The following is a 21440-nucleotide window of genomic DNA, read 5'->3' as shown; positions in this document are numbered from 1 at the left end:
TCCCCTGAGTAAGGGAGAATTCCTCCTGCCTGACTGCCTTCAAACTGGGACATCAGCTTTTTCCTGCCTTTGGACTCAAACTGAACATCAGTTTTCTGGGTCTCAAGCCTGCTGGCTTTCAGGTGGGAAAACTTAAACTATCAGGTTTCCCGGGTCTCCAGGTTGCTGCCTCAGTCTGCAAATCTTGGGGACTTGTCAGCCCCCATAATCACATGAGCCAATTCCTTATAAAACTATATATGTAGTCACATCCTGTCGGTGCTGTTTCTACGGAAAACCCTGACTAATACACTCCCCACCCTACTTGGACAAAAGAGGGTGGGGACCTAGGAGTCATTATGTTGTTTACTGCTGTGAACTGCCTGTATTGTTTACTGCTCTACTCCACCTCTTCTGACCAGCCCTGGCGCATAGATGGCACTCAGTATATATTTGTTGAATAAATGAAGAAACAAGTGGACCAACAGGTAGCAATCTTTAGATATATCTTTAGAGATATGGTGACACAGTCATCTCCATTTTATTACATAGTCAAGAGCTGTAGGCTTTATATCTAATAACTGAGCCAAAGATCAAAGAACGGTCTTCCTGCACGTGCCTCATAGAAAGGAATTCTGGATGTACGTCACGTTTTTTGCTAGCTTCACACATGCTGTTAGCCGTGCTTTCCCTTTGGGGTCAATGTGAAAAACCAAGCACAGCAACCTACTGGCACTGATCAGACTTTGAGTGCATGTGATCTATGGTATAAGGGAGCCTTACATCAGGAAAAGCTGTGGGATGCTTCTGGACTTGGAAGTAGTCAAAAATCCCTCTTGGGTAGTAAAGAAGCATCCCATGGCCATGGGGCAGCACAAAGAGAAAAGATAGTTCAAGACTTGAAGACTAAAGGCAAATAAATGTCATTAGCCATCAGTTTGCTCTGCAGAAGGAATACTGTGATTGAGTGGCATTGTTTCTAAATGGTCTGCCTTTCCAAACACAAGGTTAGATGTGTGCAAGGAGAAAGAGAAAACAGAGAAGATAAGGACAAAGGAGATTCTACCTGCCAGTGGTGATTAGGAGTGGGGGCAGGGCTGACCAAAAAAAGACTGACTGTGAGACACCAACAGAAGATAAAACCTCAGTGCAGAGGGGGAGGGTTGTGCCAGCCATCCTCTCAGAGATGATTATAGCTCCTGAAAACAGTGTGTGTGTGTGTGTGTGTGTGTGTGTGTGTGTGTGTGTGTGTGTGTGTGTGTGTGTGTGTGTGTGTGTGTGTGTGTGTGTTGGAAATGAGAGAGAAGAGACTTCTTTGCCTCCATTGAATGCCCTTGAAAGTGTTTCCATGGTAATGAACAAGGATAACTGGAGAGGAAGAGGACAAATGAACACATGGTAAGCAGCCGGGCAGACCCCTGTGACTCCCTGAAGCCACTTCACAGGCTTCTGCTGGCAACCTTTCCCAGAGTCTGTTCCACAGAAAACCAGTGGGGGGGCGGGAGGGAGGTGTGAATCAAAGGTTCTGTGGGCAAAAAAACTTGAGAGACATCAGGGTAAACAAGATAAATGGACTTCGTTAGTAACTCCCTTAGTATTCTGAGGTGGATCATGACTTGCCAGAAGGGAGATGCCATATGCAGAATTCCTTCAAACTCCGTGGATCAGGAAGACGGTTTGTGTTGAGCTGTTCACCGAACCAGGGCCGGGGCTCTGTTGGATGCACTGTGGGAAGCACGGCTCTTGAGAACAGCAGACGGTAGAATCTGAAAAAGGTTGTGGTAACCTTAAAAGAGAAAGCTCATTTCTGATGAAGGACGATTGGAGCTCTGTATCAGTAGCTTGGTACAATAATGGCAAATCCACCCCGTGGGATGTCTTAAGACTTACAGAGCAGTTGTTGACATTTTTTGCACCTTCTGAGGTTGAACTGGAAACTCTAGGGTTACGTCATCTCAGCGATATTCTGCATAAATGAATCTCGAAGAGAAGATCTGGCCATCCCTCTACCATGGGCCACTTATCTAGGGGAAAGACAGTGACCCAGTAAATGCAGTTGACTGCACAGGGATCCTTCAAGTGATGACTTTGGTAGTTTAAACTGAGATTTATTGTTACAAAGTGGACAGAACTGGGGACAACCAATCAACATGGTGAATGGCATACAGTTAATACTCAAACGTTGGTAGACAGAAATTTATAGCACTTCGTGGAGGGGGAGAGATAAATTAGGAGTTTGGGATTAGCAGATATAAACTACTATATATAAAATAGGTAAACAACAGCTTCTTGCTCTATAGCACAGGGAACTATATTCAATATCTTGTAATAACATAATGGACAAGAATATGAAAAATAATATATCAATATATGTATAACTGAATCACTGCTGTACACCAGGAACCAACACAACATTGTAAATCAACTGTACTTCAATTTTTAAAAACTTACAGCAGTTCAGATTTTTTTTCTATCTCAGAGAACTAATTTCTGATCACAGTATATTGTTTTAGATTTTATAAAGCTGGTAAATTTGGATGGTTTTGGCAATTCTCTCCAACTTTAGAAATTGTTAGTGAAGTTCCTGTGCGTTTAAGTAAAGCACAGTGAGATCTACTGTTCAGCTTTAATGTTCAGAATCCCATAAAGTAAAATTATAGGTGATTATAAAATTTATCACTGTCAGAAGCCAGATAGTACCTACCCAGAGAGAGGGAAAGTTGATGTCTTTTCAGCTGGGTCCATAAAATAAGTTGAAACAATGACAAAGTACAAGATGAGATTCTTCTCAACCATCCAGTCTATTCTCTTATGCTTACTGTGGGTAGCCAGGTTAAGTTTTTGATTTTCAACTTAATTTTCCCTTCTGGTTTCTCTCTGCCATGATTTCGTATGTCTTATTTGTCATTGCCCATTATTGACCCACTGCTTCCTTCCCGGATCTCAAATAATCTAGCTAATGCCATGTCCCTGCCATGAACCCAGCATTTTCTAGGAACCCATTTTGTCAAGTCCAGTCATACAAGAGAGAGACACTAGAGCTTTGTATGTGTCCCATGTACAGTCGTTAGCCAACACGTGAATGAATGGAAAAGATGTATTTTCTCTGATTGGACTATTATCTTCCTGTACTATCAATGAAATTCTCTTCCTATCAGAACAACTGTAATGGAAACTATAACTCTCATTCCAAGGAGCAGTTAATGTTAAGTTTGTTCGTTTCTATCGTCTTCTGACCTCTGTTGTTGCAGTAAGATTCAGGAGATGAGATATTGTAAGGATACAAACTATTTGGGTTACTGTGTATACATTTAGATAGCCATTGAACTTGACTTTTTATATCACATACCTACCATTCTGAGACAAGTCAAACATTGAGAACTTAGAGAAAATTGTGGCCCACGTATCACATCAGCAGAACTGTGTTCTTGTTCTGATGAATAAATTGTAGGTTTTAGAGCGAGGGCTTCCCCAGATACTGCGCACAAAAACTAAAAACGATGACAGGTGGGGCTCACACTTGTGAACAGTGGCAAAGACAAAAAACAGAAAGTGGGAACTGACAAAGAAGTGTCCATTGTTCGTTGGGTCAATGGCCCCAAAATCCTAAATAAGGTTTTGCATGATTCTGAGAGGTTTAAATATATTGATAAGCAACAGTGTAAATTATTATCTGAATAGTTTTTTAAAAAATGACTTTGGAGAAGGCTGTTTAGCCTGTGGTTTGCTGAATCCTTTGGCAGAAAAGACTACACTAAAAATGCCCAATTTGCAGCTGTTCTACCTTTATGAGAAAAATACAACAATTTGACATCAAGCTTCAGTGCTACCCCTGAGGTTCTATCTGAAGAGTTCTGTGTCCCAGGCTCCAGACCTCTGCATTTCCAGCTGTTTTTTTTGGCAAATGTCAGTAAAGGGATATCATAGGAATGATCCTGGGCCCCAATGCAATATTAAATTATGTTTCACGTATATGGGCGCTTGTCATTACTTTGTATGCTTTTCTGTTATGTCTGAAATAGTTTATTTTTCAAATATTATTACTGGGAAAAAATGTGCTGATGAGTATAATGGGTGTTGATAGATTTGTATTAAAAATTTAAGTAGGAGTTTATGCATGTTGGAAGCTTCTCTCATAAGTATCAGGACAATGCAGTTCATTCTGGAAAGCAATTCATTCCTTTTACTCTTTAAGAATGATTTTTTTTTAAGATTTATTTATTTATTTATTTTTGGATGCATTGGGTCTTCGTTGCTGAGTGTGGGCTTTCTCTAGCTACGGTGAGTGGGGGCTACTCTTCGTTGCTGTGCGCGGGCTTCTCATTGCGGTGGCTTCTCTCGTTGGGGAGCACAGGCTCTAGGCGTGCGGGCTTCAGTAGTTGTGGCTCGTGGGCTTCAGTAGTTGTGGCTCGTGGGCTCTAGAGCGCAGGCTCAGTAGTTGTGGCTCACGGGCTTAGTTGCTCCGCAGCATGTGGGATCCTCCCGGACCAGGGATCGAATCCATGTCCCCTGCATTGGCAGGCGGATTCTTAACCACTGCGCCACCAGGGAAGTCCCAAGAATGATTTTTTTAAATTGAAGTTTAGTTGATTTACGTTATATTATTTTCAGTGTACAATATAGTGATTAGATATTTTTATAGATTATATTACATTTAAAGTTATTATAAAATACTGGCTAAATTCCCTGCACTGTACATTACATGCTTGTATCTTATTTATTTTATACCCAATAGTTTCTACCTCTTAATTCCCTTCCCCATCTTGCTCCTCCTCCCTTTCTCCCCTCTGGTAACCAGTTTGTTCTCTGTATCTATGAGTCTGTTTCTGTTTTGTTATATTCATTCATTTTTAAAATTTTTAGATTCCATATGTAAGTGAAAACATATAGCATTTGTATTTCTTTGTCTGAATTATTTATTTAAGCATAATACCCTCCAGGTCCATCCATGTTGTTGCAAATGGCAGAATTTAATTCTTTAAGAATGATTTTTAAGGAATGAAAGCAAAACAAGCCTTTGGGATTCTTGAGTGTATTTTTGTTTTGTTTGTTTGTTTGCCCGCACCGTGCCGCATGCGGGATCTTAGTTCACTGACCAAGGATCGAACCCGTGACCCCTGCATTGGGAACGTGGGGTCTTAACCACTTGACTGCCCAGGAAGCCCCTTGAGTGTACTTTTAAGAGAGTTTAACAATCATAAAATAAGACATATATGTGGAATGTAAAGCCTTAAGAACATATAAAAATATTTTCCAAGGGATTTGTCATAATGCAATACAATGGCAGCTACCATAGCATCACGTACATTCATGGAGCCCAGTTTTATTTATTTAGATTGATTTCTGTGACAGTTTTGCAAATGTTTTAAATTTTCAAGTTGTCTTAAATGTACAAATGTTTCTGAAAGTATTATCGTGAGGATATTCTGAAACCTCCAAAATGTTTCTGGACAGTGGAAAATTTTTATATTAGAGGAACAATGAAGAGAAATTAGTCTAGAGAAATAGCTACAATTGCACCAAAGCAAGTTAATGCAAATTAGCATTTCTGATAAAAAATAGTTTGCTTTTGACTTAAAATGATGAAAACAATTGCTTCATTTATTAGAATGTGCCCAAATGATACATTTTTAGAAGCAAACACTGTTCCTGATTTGGATAACCTTTGCCTGAAAAAAATGTTAACTATTCTTCTTCAGCTGAATAATTTATCCTGATAATTTCTGAACATGTTTTCCTGAAGCTACTTCCCTAATGCTGAGAAAGACTCTTAATATTATTTGATATCTATAAATTTAATAGCACGTATATGAAATTTTTTCTACCATTGAAGGTACAAAACTGGTTAGTATGTTTTAAAACTTTTCCCTTCATTACAAAAGAAATGCATATACATATTAGAAAATTTAAAATATATGGATAAGGCAATACAATTAAATAAAAACTTTGATGAGTATCTTTCCATATGTTTTCTGTGCTATATACTCATATGCACTCACATGGAATCAACTGGTAAAACTTTATACAAAAACAACTAAACCAAAGTAATAGTCTTTGATATTTGGTAGTATGGTTGGCTAAGATGTACTGCTTGATATAAGCTTTCTTAGAATTTTTTAATGAAGGTGGGAGTCAAATATTAAAAAGTCCAATTTTTACTTTAATGCTATTAAGTTTTCCTGAGTTGTAACAGTAATGTCTTTGTAGTATTTGTATTTAAAACATCCTTCATAAAAATGATAGAGTTTCAGAGAACTTGCCAATATACTGATGGGTTTTTATTTGTTTTTGTGCTTGGCTTGTTTTAACTGAACTGCTTAAATTCAGCTCTTTCTTACGATTATTCCTTATGGTCTTAACAGCCATTATTTTTAAAGTTATTATTTTTGAAGATATCTCTGATAATTACATCTACAAGAAAAAAATCACCATTTAGCAGTGTTTTTCTCTGTGTGGTGGAATTAAGGACGTTTATTGTTTACTTATGTTTTTCCATCTTTATTTTCCAATGTTTCACAAAGAGCATGTAATCAGAAAAAGAAATTATTTTAAAAGAAATAATAGCAGATTGATCCATTTTCTACCTGATGTAGAAACTACACAAGAACCATGGATTCCAGAAATAACAAGCTTATTTCAGTTTACTCAATGACACATCTTTGAGGTCAAACTCCCAGAATTCGTTCCATCCCCTTACAAAAAAGCATGAGTGGGAATTTGGTTTTCCTTTTTGGGTAAAGTTTCTGCAGAGCTTGCTGATAAACTGAGATGAAGCTGATGATGGATCTCAACTCTTCAACTTTAAAGCAGAAACTAGGGTCATAAAGACATGGAGTCCTGAAATACTCTCCAAAGTACAGTCCCATTAAGCTAAGATAGTGCTTGGAAACACTCGCTGAAACTTGCAATTTGCACATGCATCTTCTCCAGTTCGGCCATTTTGACCTTCTGTTAAAGCCACAGAAACCTGGGGAAGGGCAAGGGAGATTTTTCAGCTAACCTTCACATGAGTCTTAAAAATGATTTTCTTTCAGGGAAAAGTCTCTCGGAATGAAAGAAACCTGAGTGATAAGTTAAAAACAAAAAAATCTGGGTGAGACCTATGTAAAATTGGCCGATTTAAAGTCATTCCAAAGCACACTAGCTTTTAGCTGTGTCTGAAAAGCTGCCACCAATGCACACCATTGAAAAAAACCCAGGATGCCTCTGAAATTCATCTCCCATCAGTGGAAAGCCCTTTTGTAGCGTTAATTGACATCAGTGCAATTCAACCTGTATTTATTGAGTATGCTTAATACATGCTTAATACTTAAAAAAGTGGAAGTTCCTCTAACAGCCCCCCACCGCCCCGCAATTCACTTTTCCTCTGATATCCCACACAGTCAGCCTTGATGGAAATCACACCATAACTCGAATGTTCTCTGTGGGGTATTTTTGTTTTTTTTGCGGTACGGTGGGCCTCTCACTGTTGTGGCCTCTCCCGTTGCGGAGCACAGGCTCCGGGCGCGCAGGCTCAGCGTCCATGGCTCACGGGCCCAGCCGCTCCTTGGCATGTGGGATCTTCCCGGACCGGGGCACGAACCCGTGTCCCCTGCATCGGCAGGCAGACTCGCAACCACTGCGCCACCAGGGAAGCCCCTCTCTCTGTGTTTTTGATTGCAGCTGTGAAAGTACAGGATGAGCTGGAGAATGTCAGCCTCCTTTAAAGTACACGAGAATCTATTGGCACAGAATAAAAGCTGTACTGCTTATTAGAGTTGTGCACATAGCCGTTGTACTTAGTCCTCTCAGCATTACTTTTTTTTTTTTTTTTTTTTTTTTTTAATGAGGACAATTCTTCACGCAATTGCCAAACTAAGGCAGAAGGAAACTTTCTCAATCTTTTTGGTGCTTTCATCAGATAACCAATATAAAATATCTTCCAGAATACTCTGTCTCCTCAGACTTCAGAGTTTGTTCTTGGGAAGTTAGAGATAAACAAAGATGGCCTTAATAAATCTATCTAACATTGTAAATGTACAGTTTCTGGTTCTTTTTCCCCTTGGGGCAGTAGGCCAGTGATCACTAACAATTCAGATATTCTGGCCTTTCTCAAAAATGTCATTACATCAAGAATATCATGGCTTAAAAAGAAATGAAATTGAGTTATTTGTAGTGAGGTGGAGGGACCTAGAGTCTCTCATACAGAATGAAGTAAGTCAGAAAGAGAAAAACAAATACCATATGCTAACCATATATATGAAATCTAAAAAAAAAAATGGTTCTGATGAACCTAGGGGCAGGACAGGAATAAAGACGCAGATGTAGAGAATGGACTTGAGGACATGGAGAGGGGGGAAGGGGAAGCTGGGACAAAGTGAGACAGTAGCATGGACATATATACACTACCATATGTAAAATAGATAGCTAGTAGCATAGCATAGGGAGATCAGCTCGGTGCTTTGTGACCACCTAGAGGGGTGGGATAGGGAGGGTGGGAGGGAGGCGCAAGAGGGAGGGGATATGGGGATATATGTATACCTATAGGTGACTCACTTTGTTATACAGCAGAAACTGACACAACATTGTAAGGCAATTATACTCCAATAAAGATGTAAAAAAAGAAAAGAATATCATGGCTGAGCAAATCACTGGAGAAAATTAGGATGCTTTTTACTAGTGTTGCCATAATTAAAATTCAGCTGCCTTCTGGGAGAACCTGTATAACGCACCCTTGATTGGGTGTTGAATTTGGACTAAAAAGAACCCCTTGAAGAGGGAAGTGTTTCCCTTCTAAAGAGTGAAATTGCAGGGAGGGCATTTAAACCTGACTTTAGCAGTCATTCACCAAGAAAATGGAAGAGCTGTGTTTGGGGCAGGGACTGTTTGAGGGGTTTTGTTTCTTTGTTGAGAGTTTGGGGGTGTTTGTTTGCTTTTCCTGCACTGTCATTACACCCTCATATTAGTTTGCCAATGTTGCCAGAACAAAGTACCACAGGCTGGGTGGCTTAAACAACAGAAATGTATATTCTCACAATTCTGGAGATTGGTAGTCCGAGATCAAGGTGTCAGTAGGGTTGGCTGCCTCTGAAGCCTCTCTCCTTGGCTTGTAGACGGCTGTCTTCACCCTGTGTCCTCACATGGTCTTCCCTTGTGAGTGTGTGCATCCTCATCTCTTATAAGGACACCTGTCATATTGGTTTAGGGTCCACCCTCATGACGTCATTTTAACTGAAGCACCTCTTTAAAGACCCTGCCTCCAAATACACTCACATTCTGAGGTCCTGGGGGTTAGGGCTTCAATATTTGAATTTGGGAAGGACACATTCAGCCCATAACAACCCTGATTCAGGGTCGTCTTGTCATACCTATGAGACCTTTCCTTTGTAATGGCCAGAAGGGAAAGTGAGAAGGTGGGAAGGTATTCATGAATTTTCCACAAGACCTGGCTAGCTTCTGCAGCAACCTTTTTTTGTTTTTCACTGCCTTCAGTATGGAAGAATTTTAAAAGTCCACTAACTTTGAAGGCATTATGTTAAGTGAAGTAAGTCAGAGAAAGACAAATACTGTATGATCGCACTTATATGTGGAATCTAGACAAACAAAACCCCACCAAACTCAGAAAAAGAGAGATTTGTGGTTACCAGAACTGGGGGCTGGGGGGAAGGGGGAGTCAGAGGAAGCTGGTCATAAGGTATAAACTTTCAGTTACAGATAAGTACTAGGGATGTACTGTACAGCGTAACAACTATAGCTAACACTGCTATATGATATGTAGGAAGGTTGTTAAAAGAGTAGATCCTAAAAGTTCTCATCACAGGGGGAAACTCTTTTTCCTTTTCTTTTTATTGTATCTATATCAGATGATGGATATTAATTAACTAAACCTATTGTAGTAATCATTTCACAGTATATGTAAATCAAACCATCATGCTGGTTTGATTTGCATATATTTACACCTTTAACTTATACAGTGATGTATGTCAATTATTTCTCAATAAAACAGGGGAAAAAAAGTCCACTGAGAACTTTAAGAACGCTTTGCTCTCTTTCCCTGTATTTCTTTTTGTTTCTCCCAAACAAAAACATGCCTCTGCAGCTGCAGATCTCAGTTAGAAAATGTTTTTCCTGACTTTGCATGTCAGTGATAGGAAAGAGCTGGTCAGTGAATCTTGTCAATCAGAGATTTTTAAACCAGCAGATGTCTTTGAGGTCTCCTGCTATTTCTCGAGCACTCACAGTGTACCTGACTCCTTACCAAGCACAGACATGTTCTCTCATTTACTCCTTCTAACAGCCATGTGAAGTGAGTGCCATTATCAACAGTATTTTGGAGATGTGATCACGGAATCATAGACAAGTTTGGCCACTTGTTTAAAGTTCTAGAGCTTAGTACACTGACTTGCAAGGACTTCAACCCAAGCAGTCTCATCCAGACCTGAGCCTTTACTCTCCCTTGCTGGGGAGCTAAGATCCCACGTGCGGCAGGGTGTGGCCAAAAAAAAAACCCAACCTTATACATGACATGCCCTCTGATAGTTTCTATTCTATTTCAGTTACTTTTTAAAAATACTGAACGTGACCCACTTAGCTGAGTCTGTCACAAACCTGAACTAGATGACCTAGTTTAGACTCCCGGAACCCTAAAATCCTGTCAGCCTGCGTGGATGTTTATTTGGAGCCTCTCTTATCTTAAATACACAGACTGTTGGTTTGAGGCAAATGAATATTACGTATTACAGAGAACATCTTTTTTACCCCCAGTCTGAGCTAACTGAATAATAGTAATAATAATAATCACTTCCGTTTATTGTGTCCATCCCATGTGCCAGAGGTTTAAGACGTCACCTCTCCTGTAGCGTATAAGCTGTAAGTATTACTATCTCTGATTTACAGATGAGGAGACCAAGGCTTTGGTTAAGTAGTTTGCTCAAGGCCTCATAAAGTGTCAGAGCAAAGATTTGAACCAAGGTCATTATCATTCCAAAGCCTTTATACACTTCTTTTAGGGGAGGGCATATACAGGGTCAAGAAGGAGAAGTGAGGGCTGGAAGCTACTGCAGCTGAGCATTATTTCTTCCCTGATGGTTTGCTGTCCCTGGCAGAAACAACTGTCCTAAAGGATGTTAAACTACCATTGTAGCAATGATTAAAATCTGCACCTGGGAGCTTTTCCAGTTCCCCCCGAAACCCAGGCCACCCCCAGACCAGTTAAATCAGAGTCTCTGGGGGTGGGGCCCAGGCCTGGTTTGTGTTTTTTTGTTTTTATTTTTAATTTATTTATTGCTGCGTTGGGTCTTCGTTGCTGCACACGGGCTTTCTTTAATTGCGTCGAACGAGGGCTACTCTTTGTTGCGGTTTGTGGGCCTCTCATTGCGGTGGCTTCTCTTGTTGCAGAGCATGGGCTCTAGACACGCGGGCTTCAGTAGTTGTGGCACACGGGCTTAGCTGCTCTGCGGCATGTGGGATCTTCCCAGACCAGGGCTCGAGCCCATGTCCCCTGCATTAGCAGGCAGATTCTTAACCACTATGCCAACAGGGAAGCCCCCAAGGCCTGTTTTTGAAAGCTTCCAGGTGATTTCAATGTGTAGCCCAAGTTGAGAACCTTGAAGTTCAGTTAAGAACCTCTGAAGTCTTGGTTAAAGAAATAAAGGAGCTTTAAGGGGCTTTTCTATTTTAAAAGACTGTAAAATACTGCCAAAACCTCTTCAACTGCTTTTACAAAGCTGAAGTACAAACTGTTGCTGTTTCTTTGGAGGAAAAAAAAAAAATCAGATAACTTTGTATCTGCTCTTCCAAACCAAAGAAAGTCAAGAATGCTATGGGGAGATGCTACAAGCACCAGTCTCTGTGCTACTTCATAACTCAGCTCACATAATTTTAGAAGTGTTTTTATGTGACTAGAAAAGTCAGTTGTTAAATCAATTAATCAGAAGTGAGAGGGGTGGGACTTCCTTGGTGGCAGTGGTTAAGAATCTGCCTGCCAACGCAGGGGACTTGGGTTCAAGCCCTGGTCTGGGAAGATCTCACATGCCGCAGAGCAGCTAAGCCCGTGTGCCACAACTACTGAGCCTGTGCTACTGAGCCCATGTGCCACAGCTGCTGAAGCCCATACACCTAGAGCCCATGCTCTGCAACAAGAAAAGCCACCACAATGAGAAGCCCATGCACCTCAACAAACAGGAGCCCCCGCTCACCGCAACTAGAGAAAGCCCGCACACAAGCAACTAAGACCCAACGCAGCCAAAAATAAATAAATAAAAATTAAAAAAAAAAAAAAAGTGAGAGGGGTGAGTAGCCATCAGCCAAGTTGTCTGAGGATGATGCTGAAAACCAAACCAGACTAAGGGGACTATAAATATTATAAGCGGTTACATTTTCTCGCAGAGAGCCTCAGTGAAAGATTTCCACTTTTTCACATGGATTAGTAACTAAGGTAAAAACCAAGGACCCTTCCTCACATCATTTTCCGACAGGAATAGGAAGATATCCTTTTACTAACTTCTACCTATCCCGATTTTAGACATGTGTTTCTAGGCTGTGATCTGTGCATTCCATTAGAAAATATAACTTGATCTACACTCAGTTTCACTGTGTTCCATGCAGCGGTCTCCGAAACAGGGACTGTATCATACTGCTGCGTTTTTTCCATGTCTCAGGAGACAGCATTAATAATGTAAGAAATCGCAGTCTTCATACTTCAGAAAATGAAAATACAGTATGACCATAAGAAAAAAGTCTGCTGGATTCTGAAAGCCCCTGACAAATGACAGGTGCTGAGTAGTCCTGCTTAGGCCAGCATGGGTGGAGGTGCTGTGCCTCCGTTCTGTCCTCAGTAACAGTGCTCAATGTTTGCTTCCAGAACGATGTGGCTGCACTTCTGAAACCAATATCGGAAAAGATTCAGGAGATCCAAACTTTCAGAGAGAGAAACCGGGGGAGTAAAATGTTTAATCATCTCTCGGCCGTCAGCGAAAGCATCCCTGCCCTTGGGTGGATAGCTGTGGTGAGTCTGGCTGGAATGTTGCCCCTGCACCTCGTCAGGTTTGTGGAGTGTTTGGGAGAACTCATGGCTGCCTTCAGGCTTCTCCATCCTCCGCCTGTTACATGAAAGGAAGATTCCCTTCAGGCTGAATACATCAGCTCTTTCTTACCCTTTTGAAGTTCAGGGCTTTGTGTTCTGAGATGTGGAAAGTGCTTCACTGATTTTACAGAGCAAGATTTGCCTCCAACTTTGAAGTCAACATCTGCATTGCTTCTCTTCTTCTTTAAGGCATTTTCTTTCTTATCCTATTATTTTTTTTCTTTCTATGCTTTGGTGATGGTCCTGTTCTCTCAGTCCCCCAAACCCGGTCCTTATGTCAAGGAGATGAATGATGCTGCCACCTTTTACACTAACAGGGTCTTAAAGGACTACAAACACAGGTACGTACCTTCTTTTATTGACCAGATTTTCAATTGATTGTTTGTTAGACATTTGTCCCCAAGCTTAATGTAGTTCATTACTGATTCCTTTCAAAGTCTAGTTTACTACAAACATTAAGGAAAAATCCCATCTTTGCAGGTAGAGCAAAGTGGAAAGTGAAATCAATGATCCAGATAATATGTGTGTTTTAGAAAGTCTGCCTCAGTTCTCTGGTAATGAATAAACTCTCCCCACGTGAATGCATGTCACTCTGTTATGTATCCCCACAATAATGAGAGAGATCTGTGATGGTTTGTGATGGACCAGCCCTAAATGGACAAACCTTTTACATTGATCAAAATAGAATTGGTGAGAGTTCCCTGGTGGCACAGTGGTTAGGAGTCCACCTGCCAGTACAGGGGACATGGGTTCGATCCCTGGTCTGGGAAGATCCCACATACCACAGATCAACTAAGCCCAAACATCACAACTACTGAAGCCCACGTGCCCTAGAGCCTGTGCTCTGCAACAAGAGAAGCCACTGTAATGAGAAGCCCATGCACAGCAAAGAAGAGTAGCCCCTGCTCTCCGCAAGTAGAGAAAGCCCACGCGCAGCAACAAAGACCCAACGCAGCCAAAAATAAATAAAATTTTAAAAAAATAGAATTGGTGGGTGAGGAGAGAAAATAAACGGGGCTTAGGAAATGAAGTATAAATGAGGAACAGAGATGAGATGAGACAATAAACAGGCCAATGAGAGGGAAACCAGAGATTGCGTTAAGATGAAATACAGTTGGGTGGACAAGAGAGACGTCTGTAAGAACAGCCGCCATTCAAAGTGCTGTTGAAAGTACAGATGAGACTGAACCAACAGGTTTTGCCTGGAGAGCCAGCTTAAAAGGACATTGCGTTCTCCAGCACAAGTAATAGATCCTAGAGAGCCGCAAACTGGGGCTAGAATTGGAAATGGGACTAAATGGGGAGAGGCCAGAGCTGAATAGACAGGAAGATATCTCTGAACTGCTGAAGGGGTGTCATGAGATCCCTCACCTCTGATGATGTCACGGCCTGCCTTGTCAACAGCTGGCAAGATGTGATGTGGCTGATGCTTCATCATGCAGGAAAGAAATTAGGTGAAAATAAGAGCAACAAAGTTCCACCCCCTGGGCACTGAGCTCAGAGTGAATCCCCCTCTGAGCCCTTAGGTGACGGGAGTAGAAATGATCATCAGTCAGCAAATGCAGGGGTTCCTGCAGTTCACTCACAGACCCAGACTGTCCAGATGAAAGGAAACTTGAGGACCTGAATAGTCTGGATAATTGCTTCAATTCACTTCTTTCTATTACTAACATAGATCTAAAAATATGAGCCAGAAGAACAGGTTTTTAAGTAGGAAAAGAAGAAAACAACATTATAAGACAAATTTTGTATGGGATATAGAAAAATTGCACAGAATGTGTAAATAAATACCTCCTGTAGTCCCAGGTCATTGACCAATGTTACATATTCAAAACTTGCATAACTATTTCTTTTATAGGTTATTTTTGGTTTTAATAAACATTGAGTAGATACAGAAGAATATTTATAAATATATGTAAGATATAAAAATTACAATACAAAAAATACCCATACATCCACCAATCATTTTAAGAAATATGTACCAATACTTTCTTTTTTTACTAAAAAATAACAGTCACTCTCAGCAATCCCACTCTTAGGTGTATTTCCAAAAGAAATGAAAACATGTCCACACAAATGCTTGTACATGAATGTTCATAGCAGCATTATTTATAGTAACCAGAATGTGCTACTGATGAATAGACAAATGAAGTGTATTTGTCCATCAACTGATGAATAGACAAATAACCTGTATATCCATACAATGGTATATTATTCAGCCATTTTAAAAAATGAAATATACAAGTAGCAGTATGGATGAGCCTTGAAAACATTATGCTGAGTGAAAGAAGTCAGACACAAAAAAACACATATCGTATGATTCCATTTATATGAAATTCCAGGATAGGCAAATCCCTAGAGACAGAAAGTAGGTTAGCAGTTGTCTAGGGCTGGGGAAGTTGGGTGGAAATGTGGAGTAACTGCTAATGGGTGTAGGATTTCTTTTGGGGGTGATGAAAATGTTCTAAAACCACTGTGTTAATGACTGCACAATTTGAACTAAACTATTGAATTGTACACCTTAAATGGATGAATTGTCTGGGATGTGAATTATATCCCAATAGAGCAATTATACTAAACAACATAAGACAAAATCCAGCCGCAGTGTTTCCATCCCCTCATAGAGTTTAGTCATTCTATGTTAGCAAAACAGGTCTCAGAGCTTTTAGGAAGCACAGCTCTCAAGACAGACTTCCGCCCACCTCTTTTCCTCCTGAGGTCTCTCCCACCCTAAGGAAACTTTGGTTAAATTACTGATACTCAGTAACAGACTCCCTGCACCCAGAGAACTGTGTTTGAGGCAATTGTGCCCAATGATATAACTCCAAATGTTGCCACTTTGTGTTGGAGACTATAGCACTGTGCAGTATGAATGAGAAGAGGCAAAATGGGCATAGAGGGAACCTACCTCAACATAATAAAGGCCATATATGACAAACCCACAAACAAACATCATACTCAATGGTGAAAAACTGAAAGCATTTCCACTAAGATCAGGAACAAGACAAGGATGTCCACTCTTGCCACTCTTATTCAGCATAGTTTTGAAAGTCTTAGCCATGGCAGTCAGGGAAGAAAAAGAAATAAAAGGAATACAAATTGGAAAAGAAGAAGTAAAACTGTCACTGTTTGCAGATGACATGATACTATACATAGAGAATCCTAAAGATGCCACCAGAAAACTACTAGGACTAATCAATGAATTTGGTAAGGTTGCAGGATACAGAATTAATGCACAGAAATCTCTGGCATTCCTATACACTAACAACAAAAAATCAGAAAGCGAAATTAAGGAAACAATCCCATTTGCCATCACAACAAAAAGAATAAAATACCTAGGAATAAACCTACCTAAGGAGGCGAAAGACTTGTACTCAGAAAACTATAAAACACTGATGAAAGAAATCAGAGATGACATAAACAGATGGAGAAATATACCATGTTCTTGGATTGGAAGAATCAATATTGTGAAAATGACTATACTACCCAAAGCAATCTAAAGACTCAGTGCAATCCCTATCAAACTACCAATGGCATTCTTCACAGAGTTAGAACAAAAAATTTTACAATTTGTATGGAAACACAAAAGACCCCAAATAGCCAAAGCAATCTTGAAAAAGAAAAATGGCGCTGGAGGAATCAGGCTCCCTGACTTCAAATTATACTGCAAAGCTACAGTAATCAAGACAGTATGGTACTGGCACAAAAACAGAAATGTAGATCAATGGTACAGGATAGAAAGCTCAGAGATAAACCCACACACCTATGGTCACCTAATTTATGACAAAGGAGGCAAAAACATACAGTGGGGAAAAGACAGTCTCTTCAATAAGTGATGCTGGGAAAACTGAACAGCTACATGTAAAAGAATGAAATTAGAATACTCCCTAACACCATACACAAAAATAAACTCCAAATGAATTAAAGACCTAAATGTAAGACCAGACACTATAAAACTCTTAGGAGAAAACATAGGAAAAACACTCTTTGACATAAACCACAGCAAGATCTTTTTTGACCCACCTCCTAGAGTAATGAAAATAAAAACAAAAATAAACAAATGGGACCTAATGAAACTTAAAAGCTTTTGCACAGCAAAGGAAACCATAAACAAGATGAAAAGACAACCCTCAGAATGGGAGAAAATATTTGCAAATGAAACAACAGACAAAGGATTAATCTCCAAAATATACAACCAGCTCATGGAGCTCAATGTCAAAAAAAACAAACAATTCAATTTAAAAATGGTCAGAACACCTAAATAGACATTTCACCAAAGAAGACATACAGATGGCCAAGAGGCACATGAAAAGATGCTCAACATCACTAATTATTAGAGAAATTCAAATCAAACCTACAATGAGGTATCACTTCACACCAGTCAGAATGGCCATTATCAAAAAATCTAGAAGGAATAAATGCTAGAAAGGGTGTGGTGAAAGGAGAACCCTCCTGTACTGTTGGTGGGAATGTAAATTGATACCACTATGGAGAACAGTATAGATGTTCCTTAAAAAACTAAAACTAGAACTACCATATGACCCAGCAATCACACTACTGGGCATATACCCTGAGAAAACCATAATTCAAAAAGAGACATGTACAACAGTGTTCATTGCAGCACTATTTACAATAGCCAGGACATGGAACCAACCTAAATGTCCATGGACAGATGCATGGATAAAGAAGATGTGGCACATATATACAATGGAATATTACTCAGCCATAAAAAGAAATGAAATGGAGTTACTTGTAGTGAGATGGATGGACCCAGAGTCTGTCATACAGAGTGAAGTAAGTCAGAAAGAGAAAAACAAAACACTGTATGCTGGCATGTATATGTGGAATCAAAAAAAATGAAAGATAAAAAATGGTACTGATGAACCTAGTGGCAGGGCAGGAATAAAAACATAGTCATAGAGAATGGACTTGAGGACACGGCGGGGGAGGGGGAAGCTGGGGCGAAGTGAGAGTAGCATGGACATATATACACTACCAAATGTAAAATAGTTAGCTAGTGGGAAGCAGAAGCATAGCACAGGGAGAACAGCTCGGTGCTTTGCCATGACCTAGAGAGTTGGGTTAGGGAGGGCGGGAGGGAGACGCAAGAGGGAGGGGATATGGGGATATATGTATGCACATGGCTGATTCACTTTGTTGTACAACAGAAACTAACACAGAATTGTGAAGCAATTATACTCCAATAAAGATCTATTTAAAAATTTTAAAAAAGAAAAAAAATGAAATGCAAGACAATCTGCTCTGCTCACATAAAAATAGCAGTTCAGGAAAGAACAAGCTTAAGTTGCAAAAATATGTCAGTATGAACAGGCCATGACGACTGCAACATCATAAAAGACCTCTTTACCTAGTCCTTTCTCGGAATATACAGAGGTGCCTATTCAAGACACCTAAGTCTCTGCCGTTTTGCGTATCACCCTTGGAGGCCATTTTTGTTTTTATCTCAGTTCATCAGCTCCTGTTCTCCTCCCAGTCCCTACTTGAGTGTATCTTGGGCCCATGGGTGTGAGTGATTCTCCCCAGGTGGTAGTATAGCCAAGAGGGTTAGGGGTTCCCCTTTTTTGTACATACACAAAGAGAGTATAGTATTTGCTCCTCAATGTCGGCTATTAATTAGAAAATGTACTTCTGACAGCATCAAGGACAGTTCACTTAAACTTAATGGACCACCTGAAGAGTGTGTAACATGCTGGGGAAATGCAGCCACGGGTGTGGATTTATTCACCTCACTTCCACAAGTAGCCAGACCAGTCCCAAGTCACCGGTGAGCTTCCAGGATCGATAACCCAAAGCAAGCCCAATACTCCACAACCAGTCACTCAACACCCATTTATGGGTGCACCCAAGCCGGCTGTGTCTTCCTTCTGTGTGAGCTCAGTGAGGGCTGTGGGGTGTTGCAGACTCATTGATGAGGCATCGCCAGTGAGGCAGGCTCGTTGCTGCCTGCCTGACAGACGAGCCGTGGGTGGAGGAGGTGAAAGGCAGGCTTCCTTGTGGTTTACTCAGAAGGGCTGTGGCCAGTGGACTCTGCATCTGTGCAACCTTTTCGACTGGCTTGACTGGTTGCTTGGCTCTTTTTCAATAAATGAATAGAGCAGGTTAATTATTTTGACTTTCTAGAGGTAAGACCTCTCTGAGTCATAATCATTAAGAGTCACACGTCCTTCCCATAGCTTCTTACAGGGGAAGCGGAACTGAGGCTGGGTTTGCAGCTCTGGAGGTATGGTTGAGTCCTTCTCAATTTGTTGTCTCTTAGAAACTGACTTCAGGTTAAAAGGCACCATATTGTTATGCCTTATTACAAGTTTTGCTAGAACTTTCTTCAAGTTAAAATCATACTGCAATAGTTAAAAGAAAAATGAATTTGCCTATGCAGGTTTGGACTTTATCCTTTGTTAAACTTTTTAATAGAAGTGTACTGAACGTGCAGCCTGCTTTTTCTAGAATGCCTACAGACGTGTGTTGTATGTACATACACCTGTACATATGCACATGTATGTATTAAATGACCATATGTATAAATATATGGGTTTGGGTTTTGATTGTAAAAGTGAGAAAGCGACAATGAAATATTTCATAGATTTGATCATTATAGTCAGTAAATCTAAAGATGTAGAACAGAATCACACTCATGTTTCCCCTCTTTGAGGGGCAGATAATTAGACTTCAGTTCCCCATTTCCCTTTTCTTAAATGACATGACTTAATACAATGGGATTCTAAACATGCTCTTGGTACTCAGAGCTTTTCAAGGAAAACAAAATATGTCCAGAGACAAGTCATTACTGACAAGAGCTTGAATAATAGAGATTTCCTTCCGTGATTGTCTTCAGATTAATGGCCCAGGTTTGTGATTAAATTTTTGTTAACTGAGATTTCATCATTTTCTCATTTACCACTACTTTATTCAAAGTAGGAAAAAATGTGTGAGTGGAAATAATCCAAAGGAAATGCAACTATTTTTGCCTACCTATAAATTTAATATTTCTAACAGTTCTCCCAATCCTGTATATTAATCCAGCTTTAGAAGTTGGATTAACATTTGACCACTTCTTGGTTCAGTAAAATTGGAATAAAAATACCAGGCATGCCCTGCCTCACTTGCATTTGTCATTATGAGTATCAAATTGAAGTAATTTAAGTGACTGTCCCTTTAGAAATATTGAGTGTTACCCATTTGTAGGAAGTCATTTTTCTTACTATAGCAACTTTCCATATCAGCCCAGAATTCTCCAATTTGGTTATACTTTCAACCGAATAATTCCACAAATTGTTAGAAAACAAACCAAAGGACGTTTTCAGGACCATTCTCCTGCCTGAAAGTACATTGTTTTTCATTTTGCATCAGAAGCAGTACGGAGAGAAATGGTCTCCCCTCCATGTTCATCTCCCCGTGAGAGATGACACGAGGATGAACTGACTAAGTTTGGTGGATGCTCTCTCTGTGGGCCTCTCCGCTCCGCACTGGAGCTCAGGGCACTCAGCTCCTTTCAGGGGAAACCAGGACCACCATCCTTTCAAGGTTCTTTTCAGAATCAGTCCACACCGACTGGTCTAGAAAGACAGTTGTTCCAGGGTCATCTGGAGCCTTAGTTACTGGACTGCCATGTGCTCCCCAATGTCTTTAAATAGATCCTAAATCCACTCTCTTCCACTCTCTTTTATGACAAAGTGATTTACGCCATGTGGATTGGGTAAAGTCGTATTTGAACATATGGAGTGAGCTTCAAGCATACATCAAGGAACACCACACTGCAGGCCTTACTTGGAGCAAAACAGTAAGTACCCAGCCCTCTTCCACCTGAGTAACAAAAGGTCATAAAACTATTCATTCTTGGTAGCCTGGCAATTTTAGAATTTACCTCAAGGAAAACATAAGATAAAATATACGTGCAGAAGCTGCTTATGAAAATGCCATTGTCATAGGAAAGTCTGGAAACTACCTATATGACACAGAAAAAGAAAATGGTTGAGTTGTCAGAAGAACCCAGTGAAATACTCTGGGGTCATTACGATACCACATATGGTGGTTACATGGGAAATGATTTACCAGTCAATGTTAAGTGATAAAGTAGAATGCAAAAGTTATGAGCACTAAGACGGCATACGTATTAAGAAACTGTGTGAGTAAAATCGAAGGAAACAAGAAGATTTGAAAATAGTTATAATTTTAAGAAGATAGAATTATGAATAGAATGTTTTTTAAATGTTTTATATTTCCCTTTTGGCATTTAAAAATTTACTAAGTAATGTGTTTCAATACTTCGGTAATCCTAGTGCTTTGAATGGTATCCTAGTCCTAGGATAAAATCCCAGCTGTGTCTGTTCCGACTTGAATTCCCACATGAGATTCTAATCTGACTTTTGCCTTCCTCTTC

At 40.1% G+C, this 21440-nt stretch overlaps 1 protein-coding gene across 1 annotated transcript in view; it reads left to right on the top strand.

Annotated features, from left to right (window-relative positions):
• The window catches only part of CAP2 (cyclase associated actin cytoskeleton regulatory protein 2), a 136086-nt gene that overhangs the window by 84373 nt on the left and 30273 nt on the right, over positions 1-21440 (top strand). The window contains exons 5-7 of the mRNA XM_030881340.2: positions 12821-12964; positions 13298-13383; positions 20735-20840. Of these exons, the coding sequence (XP_030737200.1) occupies positions 12821-12964; positions 13298-13383; positions 20735-20840 (336 nt within the window). The remainder of the gene's footprint in view (positions 1-12820; positions 12965-13297; positions 13384-20734; positions 20841-21440) is intronic.

Source organism: Globicephala melas, chromosome 11 (genome assembly GCF_963455315.2).
Source record: "Globicephala melas chromosome 11, mGloMel1.2, whole genome shotgun sequence".
NCBI lineage: Eukaryota > Metazoa > Chordata > Mammalia > Artiodactyla > Delphinidae > Globicephala > Globicephala melas.
This window is presented reverse-complemented; position numbering and strand designations above follow the sequence as displayed.